Genomic DNA, 18869 nt, shown 5'->3' on the forward strand with positions numbered 1-18869 from the left:
TATAACAGCATTTCAGTTTTCTGTCTATCACTACCTGTCACATTATCTTGCCATTTCAATTCAACACTGTACTTTTTCCACAAGTCACTGTATTCACTAGCAAGGCAAAACTTTCCCATTACTCAGAACCCTCAAAAGAATTTGACATGTACTTACAGACCACGTATTCACCACTCCCCATCTACAAACTCCAATGAGAATATGCCATTTCTTTATCTGTTATTTCCCCACATAAAACCACCACTCTTTACTTCCCTAAAACCTCTGTGCCCTTCTTAACTCCTGCTTCCAAATTCTGTGCATGAATCACACACGTGGCTTAAGATGTTCTGAAAGCAAACCAGAATTCCAAACAAGAGCTAAATTTCTGTGAAATCTGTAATGAGGAAGTAAACCCCATGTTTCACAATGAATAAACACCAACAGATTTCTCTTTCTTCTTTCCACTTGACATTTTTCTCCTCCTCCTACTGCTATGTTTATTATCACTTTTATTTTCCTATGAGTCATCTCCACCTTCACCTAAGAACCACAGTTATGTCCTCTTGCCCACCAAAACAGACTAAAAAATACTCTGATCTTGAAGAATATTAACCCCGCTTATCTCAGGCTTTCAGACATTATGCAAGGAGTATCAATTCTCCAACTGAAAGTCTCCCATCCAGCAAGCAAACTGAGCAGCCTAACGCTCGTCTACACCCAACAGCTTCCCCGATCCCCTGTGTGGGCAGTAGAGGGAGCCCACACCCCATGCTAAAGTCCTGCTCCAAGCACTGTTCTTTCTCAGCAGCACTGCAAACACACTGGGTCCACATTCAGTAGTGGTTCCAAACCACTTCAAGTAGGCACGGATGACAAAAGAAGCAGCTCACTTAAACCTAACTAAAAACACAATCAAAACCTTGGATAACATAGCTTACATCCTTATATCCTAACATCTCCCAAGGCACAACACAAACTGAAAAGGTAAAGAAAAGGTTTGGTTTTTGTTTTTTTAAATGCTTAAAAAGGCTAAATAAAAAGTACTTTTTTTTTTTTCTTCTTCTTCTTTTTTTTAAATATGATTTCTCTGCCTCCCTTGTGACCATGACTGGCAATATCACTACTAGAATTTGCCTCCTTGGTAGTCTAGCAGGAACATAGGCTGAGAAGAAAAAACTAGCAGTGAACACTGAATCTCACCCCTACGTTAAGGATACATGCCTAGTATTCCTTTATTCTCCTTATGTGATGGTGAAATTTAAACTTGGAAGTTCTACCATCACTATCAGTTTTTCTGCAAACCTGTAATTTGCAGAGCTTTCTATGTCTAACAGCAAGCATTCCTGACAAGCAAGATTATCACTCAGGTGGAAAAAAAAAATACTTTCACAGAGTTTTATGAATGGACTTTGGAAGCTCTCTCCAAAATCGGCTGTATACATTCGTGCAACAGTTTGTATTCTGTGAAGAAGCCACTACTTAATACAAAGATGTCTCATTAACTGATTATTTCACAGCAGTGCTAAAGAGCTGAGAAAAAAAACATGGAAATCAAGAGTCCTGGTACTGATTTCCTTTTCACTTTTGGATGCAAAAAAAAACACGATCACCATCTGCTGTTAAGTGAAGGTAGCTTCCAATACACAGTGTAATACCAGATTAAGATGTTTAAAGAGCACAGTATGAATATATTCTTTACATCAGTATTCTTCTAGCAGAAGGAAAATAAAACACCTAGCAAAGTTGGTAACTTACGTGAGAAAATGTGCTCTTTTACAACACTCCAGCAAAAATGACAATGAGAGTTTTCCAGAAGTAGGCTTGTCTACCCATAACTCTTTGAAGAAAAGCCTCAGAAATAATTCCCCAGTAAAGATAAAGATGTTTCCCTCACCTAGTGAAGCATAAGATCCTGGAGGCAGACCAGCTGCTGACAAGCGCCCAGCTCCAGCTGTCTGTCCAGAAGCATGGCGAGCCTTTGCCCCCGCAGCAGCATTAACATCAATGTCACTGCGAGACCTTTGCAGAGTTCCTGGGCTTGGAACACTCTTGCTGCTGCCCGAAACTAGTAACAACAACAACAAATTGTTAGTAATGAATAGAATTAATCGTATTTGCAAGGTTAATGTTTTCTACTGCTGCAGCAAACCTGCAGAAAACATGTATGTCACACAAATAAAGTTAATATAAATGCAATATTGTAAGGACATTAAATAACGTTGGACACGTTGGCATGAAACTCAGATAAAGAACAGTTCATGTTACAGTATTATTTATTGCCATTCAATATGAAATGTTACCATTTAATGCTATGTGCTCCCATTCTTCTACAATCTGTATAATTAGGAATGTTTACGGGGTTTATTACCCCACTGAATGCTTCAAAACATAATGAAATTCACAGCACTCTTTGTGATATGAAGAGAAGACAGTATTTCCATGATTCAGCTGAGGTGAAGCTTTGGGCAAGCTGACTGAAAACCTTCATTGGTTTTGGCCTCATCTTCTATAAAATATTTTTTAAATCCATTTCCTCTTACATGCTGAATGTTAACTATTAACTGAAGTTAATTTTCATTGACTCTTCCTTCACAGTTTCAATACCAACCAAACAAGCACCCTTAATTAATTACAAGAGGCTTGTAAAAGGGAGTTCAGTGATTTCTTTGGAAAGACTTACAGAGGCACTACATGGAAGGAGAAAGAAGAGATTCAACTTTGAAAACTGGTGACAATATCAAACTGCTTGACTTCTGCTTTATTTGATTTCTCTCACATACACAGCAGCAGCTACTTTGGAACAGATGAAAGGTACAAGGCATCTTTCACTTGCAAACACCACAAGCCCAATTGTCAGACAGAGACAACAGAACAATGCACTGCTTCTTTGAGAATGACTGTCCCATGACAAAACTCCAAGATAAACAACCAAAGAACAATTCCAATACGTAACAAATCATCTTGTCTTTCGCTCACAACTGAAAATATGTAAAATCCAAGCTGAGTAACTGGAAAACATAGCAGTAGCTGCAGTTTGCAGATATAACATTATTCAATTCCAAAATAGGGTAAATACTTAACACAATAAAATGTTAAGTTCCATTTAAATCTTGTAATTCAAAGAACTTTAAAGAATAAATACCGTGCACAAGATAGCACTAACTTACCTCTGCCTGCAAAGCTGGCTGGGCTGGCTGCAGACCATTTAGAAGATAGAGGGCGGCTGAAAGACAAAATCCAATGAACCCATGAAGTAAGGGCTTTTATAAATAAAACATCCCATGTAACAGATCCAAAAGGCAATTAATACACGGTGAAATGAGAGAACAAAAGGGTTATTCATATTTTTTTTTCCTCACCCCTTCTACTTTCTCTGAATATTTTTGGAGAAAAACATTTAAAACTGACTGACTGAAAACACAATCGTTCTTATTGGAGCATCTTTTATATTTTATGAAATTACATCTTATCACAGAGCATCTCTCCTTTGACAATATAAACTTCAGGTCACAGAAACATTTAAGGCTGCCACTGCAAGATCTTATTTAACCACAGAGCTGATCTTCAAAATCAGCTGTCATGCAAAAAGAGTGGGAGATAAAAATGACTGATACATAACAAATTATGGGTTGCCTGCAGTAACAAGGAAAAATGGATGAAAGAGGGGAAGCCTTTGTATTTTTAATACAAAAAAGGCAAGGCTGAGAGAAGGTGCATAATACTGTGTATTTACCTGAGTTACTTGCTCAGGTGCTCAAGGATAATGCAGCTGTCAGAATTATTAGGTAATTTCTCACAGAGAATTATGTATCTGCAGCTAACCAACAACCACATACAGCGATTTCCTAATATTAATACCTGGCCTTTTGGAAGCATTTTGTTGCAAGCCCGGGGTTAAATTCACCTTAAATTGAGCTCCAAAAAGTCCTAGACAACTGTTATAATTTCATCACTTACACAATCTACTGCAAATGCCATTTCATTTAAGCAGTTTCAAATAGAGCTTGTTTCTTGTTTTGTAGGGACAAGTCATCATATTTTTTTCATCCCACAATCTCCTTTCCCTTTTTTTTTTAATCAATGATCTAGGAGATCTGTAAGTACAGCGAAGTCAAAAATCACGGAGAATTAGACAAAGTAAAACCATGTCCCTGTTTCCTAGGGTAGTAAACACAGGGAGAACTTACTATCTAGTTATCAGTACTAGAAGCTACAAACTCAGTTTTGCGTAACACAGGGAAAATCTATCCAATACAAATCCAATAACATCTATCCAATAAAAAATTACTCAAGACTCAATTAAAAATACACTTCCTGAATAGTAACTACTTCTATTTATTGTTCTACCCCTTCCTTTCTGTGATATTCAAGTTCAAATATCTGCAGTACAAACTTCCTGCAGTACAGGAAGTAACACTTGGTAGTTTAAGAGTACTTTAAAATTTTGATTTCTGTACAGCTTAGTTTTTAACATTACTGGCAGGTCATTAACAACATGTTTTAACACTTTCAATTTTCAGGTAAGCAATACAGACTAATTTGAAGAAGAGTAATTAATTGTATCTGAATAACATTTTTGTAAAAAAATAAAATAATTTTTTAGACTGAGAAGTAGGTAAGTGACCCTTACTTGAGGCTCTCCTGTGAGCTAGAAGATGACCTGTCTGACTGAGGGAGAGATGCTATACTGCCAGAGTTCTTCAAGTATGTCTGGAGGCTTCTTTGATAAGGCGGCTCAAGGGAATTGTACAGAGTCTCTGCTTCACTAGGAAAGTGATTTCTAAGACCCAAATAAGCCCTGTAAAAAAAGAAAACAACCAACTGTAACTGTTCTTTATTTACTTCAAAATATAGTCAGGATGTTAAAGATTACAAGGGATCAGAGCAAAAGGAACTTGAATTGGAATGACAAAGTATAAGAGAAACTCACCAGCTCAGTAAGAAACCAATTAAATTGACCTGAGACATCTTCTTGAAAACAACTGAGTCTCTCTGTCCTCTGAAACTCTCCACTCACTTATTGATTCTAAGGGTAAGGAACAGTAATTCTACTAATTCTACTCTGGCCTAAACTAATGAAAATGCTAAACAAAATTTGATAACTTCATTTGTGAAGAAAAAAAAAAAAAAGAATCATTATACAGCAATATCAAACATTCTTTTTCCTATTTCATAAGAATCTGCAAATACTTTAAGAAGGTAGCAATTGCCTCTATCTTTAGAATATTTTTCTTACAATAGAAATCAGGTGTTAGTTCAAGACTCTGAGAACAGACACGTACCTTTTCAATCTAACTTCTGCCCTTTCCTGTGGCTAACACATTATGTATTGTCACCCTGCAACCCCTCATGTAAAATCTACAAATTTTCAGAGCAAAAAGTAGTACAGACTTACTTCCTTGCCTCCACTCTTGCTTCTGCATCAGCATCATGAATGCCTTTCTTGATTGTTTCAACTAAGACAGCTGCATGCCTAGAAGACAAACATTCCTCATATTATTTTGCTTCTCCAAATTCAATTCTAAAGTAAGTAGTAAAGTTTAAATAGTTAAAATAATAAAGTAATATAATAATAAATAATAAATATAATAATGTATAATATATATATAAAAATATAATAAATATAATAATAAAGTAAAAAAAAAAAAGAAAGCAAAGGGAGAAGTTCTAAGGTATGAAGCAAACAAATGCTTAAGCGTCGTGATGATATAACTGCACTTCTGTAGAGGCTTAAGTAGGCTTCCCAGCTATTTCCTTTTCTGAAGGTAGAAACTATGTTTTCTGAAAAAGTGAAGGCTACAGCAAAGGCAGACAAATGCAGGTTGTTTTTTTTTAAACAAAACAAAACAAACACATGAAAACACACTTCTTGTTTTCTTTAAGCCTTTGAAATGCTGACTATGTGTAAATACAGAGATATTTCAACAGTTCACTTCCTTGAATCAAAAAGTCTCTGGAAGAACCAACGAATATACCATGTGGGAAGGCACCCACAAGAATCACCAAGTCCAACTCCTGGCTCCACACAGAACAACCCAAAACTCTAACCCTATGTCTGAGAGCATTATTCACATGCTTCCTGAACTCTGGCAAGTTCAGTGTCACTGACACTGCCCTGGGCAGCCTGTTCCATGCCCACCGTGCTCTGGTGAAGTGCCTTTTACCAACCCCCAACCCGGCCCTCCCCTGGCACAGCTCCATGCCGTTCCCTGCCCTGTCGCTGTCACACAGAGCTCAGCGCTGCCCTCCGCTCCCTGTGAGGAGCTGCAGCCGCCACCGGGCCTCTCCTCAGTTCCTCTGCTCTGGGCTGAGCAAACCAAGGGACCACAACTGTTCCTCATACAACTTCCCCTCCAGATCCATGCCCATCTTCACAGCCATCCTTTGGAAGCTCTCGAACAATTTTATGTCCTTCTTTATGTCCAGTGCTGGAGGTGAGGCCGCACAGCACAGAGCACAGCAGGACAGCCCCTTCCCTCTCCCAGCTGGCAGTGTGACCACCTCTGATGCACCACCTCTGGGTACTGCTGGCCCTTGGGGCTGTCGTGGCAGAATGCTGTCTCATATTCTTGCCATCAGCCAGAAGCCCCAGATCCCTTTCTTTCTGTGGGGCAGCTCTTCTGCCTCTTGTCCTCAAGTTTGCACCCATGTCCTGGGCTGCCCGACCCCAGATGCAGAACTTAGCACTTGCTTTTGTTCAACTTCACACCTTTGGTGATTGCTCAGCCATCACACGTGTCGAGATGTTCAAGATGTTTAGATGTGGTACTAAGGGACACAGTTTAGTGGGAAAATACTGGAGATAGTTGGACTGTTGGACTAGATGATCCTGGAGGTCTTTTCCAACTTTTGTGATTCTATGATTCTAAGCTCTGTCTGCCTTTAAGGGAGTCAACAACCCCTCCGATTTAGTGGCACCCTCAAACTCAGCATACACTTGAGTCCTGCTTCCAGACACCATCTCCAGACCAAGCCTTTATTTGACAGAAAAAGCACCTGATCCTGTAGAGAGAGGTGTGATTTAAAAGGCCTAAATTACATTACTGATTTTGTTAGCTTGCTCTCTACATTTCTAGAATAACCACTAAAAGCAAAGGAACCAAACAGGGGTTGCATATCTCCTGTTTTTGTCATCAGCAAAATGCACTTAATGTCATTTAGGGCAGACTCTGGGAGATTACTGATAATGAAGAGCATCACCAGACACATAGCTAATGCCTTGTGGAAGCTGCGCTACTAAAATCATAAAGTATTTGCAACATATGGTGACCAACTAGGAAGAGATTGCTACTTTCTTTGCTACTTGACTCCAGTTCAAACATCTCTTGCTGTGTGCAGGACCATCAATAAGTTCTGGTCAGTGACATCTGCTCTGCTGCTGGAGCCAACCAGGCCTTGGGCACGACACAGCAGTATCACAGTGATGACATGGGCATCACAGTGAAGTTTAAGCACCTCCCAGCAGAATTGGCAGGACAAAACTGTCTCACTGCAGAAATGCCTCTACATGAGAGCTCTGGTAAAATTGAGACAAGAAAAATTAAAATAGAAATGCCCGAATCAGAACTGTCTTCTTTTTCTGAGTCAGAGAAGCTGGTTGAGGCCTCAGATTCCCCTCCTCATTCTCCAGGACAGGATGAGAAAGAAAAATTTGGGATGCTGTTGATAGGAAGAAAAGGATTCACTAACTTTTTCAGATGAAGAGCAATTTCTCATATGCAATATAGGAAGAGAAGGAGAAGATAAGGAGAAGAGGCAGCAGGTGGGAGCGTACAGATTTCCTACCCCTTGGTACCTAAAAGAGCCATTTGACCTGCTGTACTAGAAAGGCTGGCAAACATTCAATAACATAATCAATTCAAGGATTCAATTAAAAAACTTCTGTATTAATATTCATTAGTAGTTTATTATTGGGGAAAAAATGTACAGGCCCATACCTTTCCAAAGAATGTGTTTGCCACTCTTGTAATAACAGGTCTAAAAATTCAAAGGAGCGCCTAAGAAGACAGAATAAAACAATTTAATTAATACTCATTTCTCCAGTGTGCTTGTAGAAAAAACAGAAACTTCAGTATTTTCATTCTGAGGGAAGAAATACTTAACATAAAAGCATGTTGAACTGTCAACACAACTTCAAACTTCAGAAATTTAAACATCTTTAGTTCAAATCCTGTTATTACACAATTGGGAGATCGTAAGTTAGGTATGCGTGTCTTTTATTTGCCCCTAAGTACAAGACACATCAGTAATTCAAAATTTGCACAAACTTAATCTTATCTTAATATTAAAAAATAATACATCAATACTTTAAAAAGTCAGCTATTAAGTTACACCACAATGTTTTTCTACATTGTTACACCAGCACTGTTTTTCTGTCCCAACCACTATTCCCATCCTTCCACAAGTCTTTACAAAGTACGTCCCATGAAGGAAAACATGACACCATGACACCATTAATATGGGGACATACACACAGAAAGTACTCCTCAGTCTTTCCTGGCACTGAATATAAAAGTTATTTAACTGTATTTATTATAATTCAGAATACCTGGCAACACAGCAGACACACGTTAGCAAATGCATATTCTGAAGTATGTCTGAAACTAGATCCTGGTGAACAAATCAAACTGGCACAGCTTAGGAAAGTGCTTAGATAACTGAGACTTTGAAAAGGTAGTAGACTCTATGGTATAGAACTCTTATATTTTCTGGATATTTTTCACTTTAGACCTGTTTTACATCATTTTTCTTCTGGCCAAATTATTTGGGCACGTATAAAACGTGGCAAAAAAAAAGCCCTGAAAGGATTAGAAGTTCCTCTCATTATTGTAACTAATTTAGTTGTTTTGTTTTTTTTTTACGAAGGCAGTAAGTCAGTATGAAATACAATTTTGGCTGCCTTCACTGATGTGAAGATCGTGAACTGAAACCATTTTCCTTGACAAAGCTGACGTAAATGGAAATGCTGAAGCCTGCCCAGTGTTTTAAAGTAAAACAGCAAGTTTTACCATGTTAGTACAGTTTGGGTTGAGATAGTAGTTGCTTCGGATGAAAATGCAGCTTAAAAAGAGTAAACAGTGTAGGTGCTCAGTTATTTCTGGTAAATACACAGCTATATTGCACTCATGGTTACTGTAGATCCAGAAACAGCGTAAACTGCTTTTGAGAGATTTTGTGCAAAAAATGACAGACTATCAGAAGCAACTGGAGTCATTAAAAGCCCCATCAAGTATTGAAGTATCATTTTTTGGAAAAAACATGCTAAAGACACACACCAGCACTTAAAAATGGCAACAGATCGATCCACCATGTCATACCTCTACCTCAACCCCACAGCCCAGTGCTGTGGTATGCTTATTAATCTGGCACGGACAGCCTAGTTCCACTTACAAAGTCCTCCATGTGCTGTAGGCAGCAGTACAATGCAGTGTTCCTGCAAGAGCTAACCTCCCTAGGTCTGTCAGGACTAGCCCTAACTGCAGTTAATAATTCAGGCTGGTTCTTAGCAAAGACATGCATACCTAACTTGCAATCTCCCAGTGCCTCTCAGTACCTGGTCTGTTTGTTCTTGTTAGCCTTAGCACCAGAGATTCAACTCAGATCTTTTTTCCTCCTTTTTGATTTTAAAATAAAAGTGGCTTTTTCCTACAAGTGTTAAGAATACTTTAAATTAAATTCTGCAGAAGGACACAGTTCACATCCCTGATTATGTCAGAGAACACTATTCCTCACCAATGTCCAAGTAACTTTGCTTAAATTCATTACTGTTGCTCACTGGAACACACAGTTCCTTGTTCCTTGAGAGCTGACAGCTAAACATTTGTAAAGCTGATTACTTTCAACAAACAGTTATCATATTTAGAAAGCAACAACCTCAATAATTTGCTATTTGAGTATATTGTAACATACCTTCTAACGGCAACCGATTTTGAGGTACAGTTGCTTGTTATTAAAGGTATGAGTCGGGGCACATGGGTATGCTGAAAAAAGTCAACAAAGTAGTTAATGACAAAAGTATTCCTGAATCTGCACAGTAACAATTAACTCAAACAGAATCAGAAACAATACAAATCACAATTGGTCTCTTATTAGTAAGCTACGTATAGGAGACTACTGCTAGCACACGCATTTAGTAAGCTTCTGTTCGTTTTCACAAGATCAAGCAAAATGTGCTTCCAACAAGAGTCAACAACCACACCACGATGTGCAGTGTTTAGCTGTGCAAAGTCATGTCTGAAGGCTCAAATGCAATTTTCTCCTCAGAAGAGTTCTAAACAGATTTTTTTGTTCATTTGTTTTTCCTGAAGGAAAACTAAAGGCACAGCAGTCTTATAATCAGAGTTACGGAGCAAAAAGAAACCTGAATCTATGGGCTCTCTTTTAAGGTTCCATCAATATGGTTAACATTAAAAACATGAAATTATTTTTAATGCAAAATATGTCCATAAAACAATAAAGGTATGACATACAAAATAAACAAACTTATGTATGAAATCTAAATGTAAACACCTAACATTCTCATGGAAAAAGGAAATCCTTGAACTACCACTTGAAGCATTTAAGATAAGCTACATTAAATCCAGATGCAATAATTTAATCCAGAATTAAAAGAGCCTTACTTCAGCTCATTTTATTTTAGACATAAAGCAGTAATATGCTTTATAAAGCACTTTAATTCCAAGTAATATGATTAAACAAATGCACTTTCTGTGAATTTCTTTATTCCTTTCTTGAATAAATACATCAAATGACTTGCGTAACAGGTCCGCTTACATTGCCAGAGTTTAAGTCTATAGAACCTGCTTCAAAGCTACAGTTCTGAAAAACTGTTAGCATCTCATGTATCACTCTTTTCTCCTCAGTTTAATGTTACAGGATATAAACACAGAAATCAAAAGAGCCGACAAAGAATTATCAGCTCTCACAGTGCTGCCAGCTTCAGAATTAGCAGGGAATGAGTCCAAAAACCCACGAAAGCCTAGCAGCTGCAATTGTTCCTACTGTTTTTTGGTGTTTTGTTTATGTTTCCATAGTTTTAAATGGCCTGTAACTGCCACAAGAGAATAACAAGCAATACTCGGGAGAAAAAAATAAAATGGTTTCATGTATGAAACTTCCATGTTCCAAATCTGCGGAGGTATCAACTCCGTACTTTCTGGAGCATGTTCAACAAAGGACTCAAAGGCTCAGGCTTGCTTTTATTCAGCTAAAAAGCACAAAGATGTGAACTAGCAGTCAGTGATTTCTGCTATGAGTTTTTCAGCACACATCAGTCATAATGGCTTAGGATTTAATACTGATCACAAAGTTTTCTTCACCTCACATAATCCAAGGGGGAGAGGTCTGCAGACAGGAGGACTGCATTTCGCTCAACTCTGATATTTATTTCTTCCATTTTAACACTGAGATCTGAATTTTCTGACTGTCAACGCACCCTGCATATGCAATCTATTTATTGAGGATTTCAACAGAATGGGTAGGATGTTCCTGCTGCCATGTTTCTAACCCTGTATGTTAAAGGATAGCTAAAGATAATAGAAGCTTTACAAAATCAGCTGTAGCTGATGCACAGATTCATCTTCAACTGAACCAACAAAACTAATTTAACATAATTTAGTGATTTTTTAATTTCATATTGCTTTCCTAGTGACTGATTTGGCACCACAAGTAAGAAGACAGAGTTATTTTCCTACATATCTGAACTCATCTAATGTGACTGTGAATTATATTCTTCTCCCAGAGAGAACTGTAATCATACTATGTAAGGATGTATTCCTTCCCCCTCTCTCAACTCCATGCCATCAGTCATCTCAGAATGTACTGTAAAACTCTGGGAGGGAAATACTGATACATTTTAGCCCAAGTGCTGATGCAAAGGTGATGCAGAAACTCTCAAGAATACCTTCTTGGAGGCATGGTCAGACAATGAAAACTTCAGATTCCAAAACATAATGAGCACAGCAACAGAATGTGTGAGTGGTCAAAACACTTAAGTTCCTAAAACTTCAGAAAACTACAACTGTGACACTGTTACACTGATGACATCAAACAGAACTAAGCGACTTGCATAAATAACTGAAGAACAGCACAGCATTTAACTGGAAATTAGAAACTACAGGCAACCTCCCTCTCCTATACAAAACATAAATACGGCAGTACAAGTTCCAGAAGTCCAGTTAAGTATGTTGGCTCAGACACAGGTTGTTAGTAGATGCTTAAGGAACAGACAATAAGAAAAAACAAAGCTAGCCTACAATATCCTCCTCTATGTATTACAGCTTTAAGGAATCAAAAGCTTAGAAAGTTCTCAAACTCAAGGATTACAAATCTCTGTGGCACTCTTCTCCAATAAACTTGTGCCTTCTGAACTTATCCATACTTGTCTGAGCTCTTCAACATTCTGTTACGAACTCCATGGAATAAATAAGTAAATATTTTGTATTCATATACATAATACACACATGTAAAGAGATATTTTATATACTGATGTACATCAATGCCACATATCAATATACGCACGTGTTGATACTAAGTGTGTTATAAATGATAACTCTCTCGCGGAAAGGATTTTATCCAGTAATGTGTTATAAGCTTGCTGACTGGTAGCTTACTCTGCCTTTTGCAAAAGGTCAGATAAGTTCTGAAATTGCCTTTTTTTTTTTTTTTCAATTATGATTAACACTGTAAAAATCATGAAAACAGACTTGCTTTTTATACTGATAATATCATTACCGTGATAATGTTGTCTTACACCAACAATAAACAATACTTGTCTTCTCAGAAGAAAAATTATTTATCCAGTGTTAAACAGTCTTTAAAAAGTTACTGGATAATTCTGATATTTCCAACTTGGTCCTGTCTCTACTAAGAGCAGCTATCTATTTCTAGCAAACACAACTGAGTGGAACACCTACCCGAATAATGAATCTAATGGCTGCACACCCAGAAGTTGCCATCACTTTGGCGCTGTTGGGGACCAGATTAAAAAGAGTAGGCACGATAGCTTCAGCGCCATGATCAAACTTGTTTCCCAAAACAGTTGAAAGATGGCTACATAGGAGAAAGAAATGGAGCTGATTAGTCGAAATTAATTTCTTAGTTACGTAGAATGCACAATGAATTTTGTTGTTTTAACATTAAACAGCAGAATTTCTCATTTTCATTATTTCCAAGCATTATTTGGAAGCATAGGATTTGCAGAACATTTTTATTACTTAGCAGACACACTAGAAGATTTAACTATGTAACTTTATTTCGTAACGAAAAACAAATACCACAATATGAAAAGCTAATATTCTCATCAAAATGCTGGCAAAACTGAGTTCATCGTAGTAAGCTATCCATAAAAATGTACTCCATTTTTTCAATGTTGTAATTTCAATCCTAACAAATACGGTAACACATACAGCACAAAGTAACATCATTGTCCAGTGGTGACAACAAATGCTTCCAGGCAGGCAGACTGTACATATAAAAAGAATCTGGAAGTGACAACAAATACATCACTGTTTTAGGGATCATGAAAAATTCCTAACTTTTAGGTCAGGATGAGGACATGACACAGTATGCTTATGCTACTGTCGACTTCACATTAGGAAACAATAATGATGTTCTCAAACCCTGAATTTCCCTGGCAAGGACTGCTGTATGTTCCAGCAGCGTACCACGGTCTGTTCTATCATAAGGCCTAAAGAGCAAGGGTGAATTGGGTGAATTCTGGGACATACACAGCCACTGCATACCAATGAGCAGATTAATGCCTTTACAACGAGGCAAAAAGCCATAGAAAAGATGGAAATAGGAAAAACTGCCCTGCTGTAAACATAGGTCTTCCCCCTCTCCCCCCATCTTATACCCCAAAATAATGAGGGCAGAGTCTTAATTCTGTTTGTCAGGGCTCTTAAGACTGTCATGGAAATTTAAGATTATTGCCTCATCAAAACGTACAAAGTTCTATTTAAGCTTTCACTTGAGTTTTACCTTTTTAATCGCATCTCAGACAATTCAAGTGGAAGGGATCAAAGCGCACTGCAGCTCACTTTTATAGTCACAGTACAGTCCTACGCCAAACACTCAAGTGCTTTTTAAGACTAAGCCCTGATGTTACAGCAGTACCTGCTGCAATTTGTACTAAGCACTTGGTCTAGTGATGGTAACTTCCTCTTCACATACAGTATTTTACAAGGATTATTGACTATATTTATCACCTAAAAGAACAAATTACTTTGAAATGTTTCTTTTACATTATCCCTATAGCGTCAGATCTTGACACGTTATCAGTAATAGTGTACAGCAGCCCAGCAAGACAGTCTTTCCTGCAACACTGGTAAAGCACTTCTAAGTCGAATTCACATAGTCTGGATGAAGAGCTATGAGATATGGTTTAGTGGCTTGTGGTAGCAATGGCAATGAGAGGGCGGTTGGACCAGATGACCTTGCAGGTCCTTTCCAACTCTGTGACTCTATGACACTAAAATCTAGCAACGTACACAAACAAATGTAAAACCATACTTACGCTACAGTAATACAAGCTTCTCTAACCACCTGGGATCTGAGATCCTTGGCTGACAGCTTAAACGCACCGTCCAACAACCGTAAGTGCTGGAAAAATCCATCATACTGTGCAGCTCCAGCAACAAGCAACGACCGAACTTTCTTGAGCTAAAAAATGCAAGGTGTCCAGTTTAGCACACTACTAATACATATTCTCTTTAAAAATAATAATAGTAATTTTTAGAAGTATCAAATTATTGTAAAAATGTACATATGTACATCTCCAGTTTCAAAGTTGAAGGCAGCTCTTGAGACAACTGTGCATGAAAATGTTTAAGTGTATGTGTAGCGTGTCTGTCTCCAGCAAAGTCTAATTCCACAGAAGAGGAACATTATGTTAGTCAACAATAAGGAACCTAAAGCAAATCACATTTTCAAGTATATGGTAGTAACTTAAAAACAGTTAAAAAAATTATTACGTAAATTCTGGAGATAGAAAGTCTTAAATCTCAGTCTACAAATACACACATACACAGCTATGTTCACGTACCCGTTTCTGAATACTTACTAAGATACCCAAACTAGATGAAGAATATAGCTGCCACATACACACAGACATTTTAATTCCAGAAGTAAATGTTACTGCAGCCACACAAGGGATAACAATGCTAGCAGTTTACCTGCAGAGTATGTAATTTTGAAGAAATGAAGAAATAAAAACCCAACAATTATGAGGGCTTTTAGAAAAGCTTCCACTCAAACGTCAACAAAAATATACTTCAGCCCTTTAAAAAACACTTGTCCAAAGCTTATTCTGAAATTATTTGATACATGGAAGCTCGTGGTTTTAAAATGTAAAATAAAATTGCCTTTGAGTATTGTGAGTGCTATCACTAAGAACAGCATTTTCAAATATGCAGTCACCCATATAGTGGAAAATGCAACCACCCACACTTGGAATCAGACAGAAAGTTTACCGCATTGGTTCGTTGATCCCAATCATGTTTGTCATCTGAGAGGATTTCCCTGATTTTGTTCAACGTTTCTTCAAGTTCTCGACTCGAATAGATCTGGAATATTAAAAACACAGAAAAACTCCCAGTTAACATGATGAAGGAAGCTAGTTGAAGACGACTGAAAATTCCATTGTAATTCTGAAAATCTTGCCCTTCCTATACAACACCAGAGAACTATGCCAGTGGTATTAAAAGCAATTTAAAGCAAATACTGAGGATAGTACTAAGCAGCGAATGCTCACTAACAGAAAAAAAGAATCAGTATGTTCCTCAACATTTCACCTTTCATTAGAAATTCATCTTTCATAAGAATTTCATTACCTCATATTTTCTGGCCTTTTTTTTCAGATTACAATTCACTATGATTTTAAATAATCTGTTGCACTTCATTTCATTCTCATATCCACCAATACAAACAGTAATCAGCCAACTGATCATAAGTCCCTCTTGGAACAGGGACTCATGTTCAGAGTGTGCAACTCTACAAAGCTGTAACTGGGCTGCTACTCAACACTGAAATAACAAAGTTGTAAAAAACTATTTTGTGTATGTGTGTATATATATCTCTATATATACACACACAGTGAGGGAGAAAGAAGAGAGAGATTTCATGTTAATACACATAATACATTTTTATTGGATTTAAGTATGAGAATGTAAGTGGAGACAGTTCATATGGCATGTTCTTTTCTGCTTTCACTGAATATGCAAAATTTAAGGATTTTTTTGGTTTTTTCCCCAGCTTCAGAATAATATGAAGGAGATATGAAGTAAATCATTGAAAACTGCTCTGGCCAGAATTCTTTCAACAGCATATTTTAAGCTAAGGACTTCCAGTTTCTTGCACTCAAAGTAGTTTACGTAAACATACTGAACTACATTCAATTGCTCAGACACAGGCATCTGGTAGCACGTGAGACATCTACATGGGGTGCCAGATATTCTGCAGGACTTCCAGAAGACCTGTGCCCTATAAAGTGGAAGTGACCATTAGAACTTATGTAGAAACTCAACACTAGTGACTGATTCTCACTAATTACTTGCTTAAATGCAAGGTATTACTTTTGTATGTTCAAGAGCACAGAGTGTGTAGTGGAAACGAGGACCAGTGGTTAGGAACACCTCACTTTGCACTTTCACTCTGGTCCCTTGCACACACATCTTTCATTTTATTCTGCAGATTTACAAATCTCTCTCTTCTGTTTTACAGTTAAGCCAAATCCACACTTTTCAGAAAATAGTTTATTTTCCTGTGCAACTTCAAACGACCAGCTTTCCAATGTCCTGACTATACTAAACTAATTGAAGTTACAGTAGCTACAGTAGACTAATTTCTACCTTTTCTCCTATGCTCTGGCAACAGAACACAGTAATGAAGGCCTGTGTATTTCATGCTGCAATACTTAGGATGTGGAAAATATCCATGCTTTACAGCACCTGCATATCTGAATAATCTGATAAGCACGGTAGGAATCTTAGCTCCTCTTTACCACCACCACCTTGCTATGTCTTGTTCCTAATTCAGGGCTTTAACATACAGAAAAATATGTCAATTCAGCAGCCAATGCCAACTTATCCCAAAAGCAAAATGCAAGCACAAGGGGAGCATGATCATAGCTTTTGGCAACAGCTAACCTGGACCTCTTTGGTGTACACATTAAACTCAGTCTGAGGTTATGGTAAAGCTGTCTCACTGAGACAGCCCTCAAAAACAGGTCAATTTCTGTTCTCAGCTGATGAGAGATCTCAGTCCATGAGCTGTATTTAATGCCACGGGATTATAATTGCTGGGCAATAGACAAGGGCAGAAGCAACATGTACAATGACTTTAGTTAGCCCTACCTGCATGCCTAGGCAAAGAAGTCAAAATTCTGATTACCCAGCAAAAACAGAAATGGGTCTAAGCAAATTCAAATTGCTATTCAAATTGGCTTTTTAATGAACAACTTAGTAAATGGCATAACTTTAATTATAATGAAGTTAAATTTTTCCACTAAAAAATCCCAAATATATTCTCCATACGTAGTTTCAAAACAAAAGTTATGTTTTTTAATCTTTTTTCCCTGCCTTTGATTAATCACGCTTTATACTTTTGTGAGTTTTGAGTGCAGACAACAATTACACTTTCTTTTTTTTTTCTAGTCTCAATGTCAGACATTTATGCAAACAAATAAATTCGTTTGGAAAAAGAACGTAGCTATTGATGGCTATTATTCCTATCGACATGACAACTGAATTTTTTGCTTCCAGTTGAACAAAAGTGAAAAAAGAGTTGTAAAACTATTCAGTTTGTAACCTAAATATGGAGGCACAGTCCTCACAGTCTATCACAGTGCTGTAAGTAAAGAACTCATTAGCAAAAAGAGCCATTGCACTGTATCTCAAAATAATCTATCTTCTCTATAAGCTGCAATTATCCATTGGAGGGTAACATACACGCTCAGCAGTGATGGTAAATGCCACATTGAAGACAGAAACATTAAGCACTCCAACACAAATTAAAGAAATAACTAATTGGACAGAAGGTATTTCCACATTAGAATTACAAACTAGATAGGAGTAAACAATATGATCTTCCTTAAAGATCAGTGGTGAGCATAGTCATTTGAATAGCTTACTGGAAAAGCAGAATCACCACTGAAGGTTTTTAGGAGCAAGTTAAACACACAGAGAAAATACTCTGAATTTACTTGATTAATCCAGGTGCTAATTAACTTCATTGAGAGTACTTCCGTAATAAATTTCCCTCCCTTGTTTTTACTGAAATCTCTACTAAGACCCACACAAGTGTAATGAAAACAGACATGGAAACAGGTCCAGCAACACAGAAACAACATCCTCTATCCATTCAAACAGATTTTGGCGCATTGCTAATTCTTCCCAGGGTCTATCCGAAAAATTTCTCCCTTCCACAGTAACCAATGTGGTCTCAGATTGCAGGGTGTTTCCTTTTTTTTGAGAGATCAGAGATTGAGATTGGACACCAGAAAGTCATTATTCTTAAAGATAATAAGCATTTACTTTCATTTTTTGACCGCCTAGTAGGTCTTACATTCTCATACATTACAGATTAGGTTATTCTGGGTCAGTTACACATTCCTCTTTGCCTCTCCACTTCACTTAAGGGCTGTTAGTGAGGACCAGGTGGTCCTTCTCCTCCTCCACCATCTGCAGTTAAGCAATGACCTACCTTCCCAAGTCATCCAGCAGAGTCAGAGAAAAAAATCTCCCACCCCACACACATCCAAGTATTCCACTTCTATTCTCCCTCCCAGTGTTATTAAGCAATTTGAGTGATCAGAGAACTCTGCTCAGGACTGTAAATAGTGAAGTATCAAATTATAGGCAGCATGTTTTCAGAGTTGTGGAATATGACTG

General features: G+C 37.6%; 1 protein-coding gene across 41 annotated transcripts in view; it reads right to left on the reverse strand.

Moving 5' to 3' along the window:
• Positions 1-18869, reverse strand: part of CLASP2 (cytoplasmic linker associated protein 2) — a 128788-nt gene that overhangs the window by 48296 nt on the left and 61623 nt on the right. For all 41 annotated transcript variants that reach the window (XM_052694273.1, XM_052694260.1, XM_052694256.1 and 38 more), the window contains 9 exons: positions 15453-15545; positions 14498-14643; positions 12897-13032; positions 9892-9962; positions 7920-7979; positions 5378-5455; positions 4613-4780; positions 3150-3205; positions 1877-2047 (listed from right to left, as the gene is read on the reverse strand). In XM_052694273.1, the coding sequence (XP_052550233.1) occupies positions 1877-2047; positions 3150-3205; positions 4613-4780; positions 5378-5455; positions 7920-7979; positions 9892-9962; positions 12897-13032; positions 14498-14643; positions 15453-15545 (979 nt within the window). The remainder of the gene's footprint in view (positions 1-1876; positions 2048-3149; positions 3206-4612; positions 4781-5377; positions 5456-7919; positions 7980-9891; positions 9963-12896; positions 13033-14497; positions 14644-15452; positions 15546-18869) is intronic.

The sequence above is a fragment of the Tympanuchus pallidicinctus genome, unplaced genomic scaffold, assembly GCF_026119805.1.
Source record: "Tympanuchus pallidicinctus isolate F22 unplaced genomic scaffold, pur_lepc_1.0 scaffold3, whole genome shotgun sequence".
In the NCBI taxonomy this organism is placed as follows: domain Eukaryota; kingdom Metazoa; phylum Chordata; class Aves; order Galliformes; family Phasianidae; genus Tympanuchus; species Tympanuchus pallidicinctus.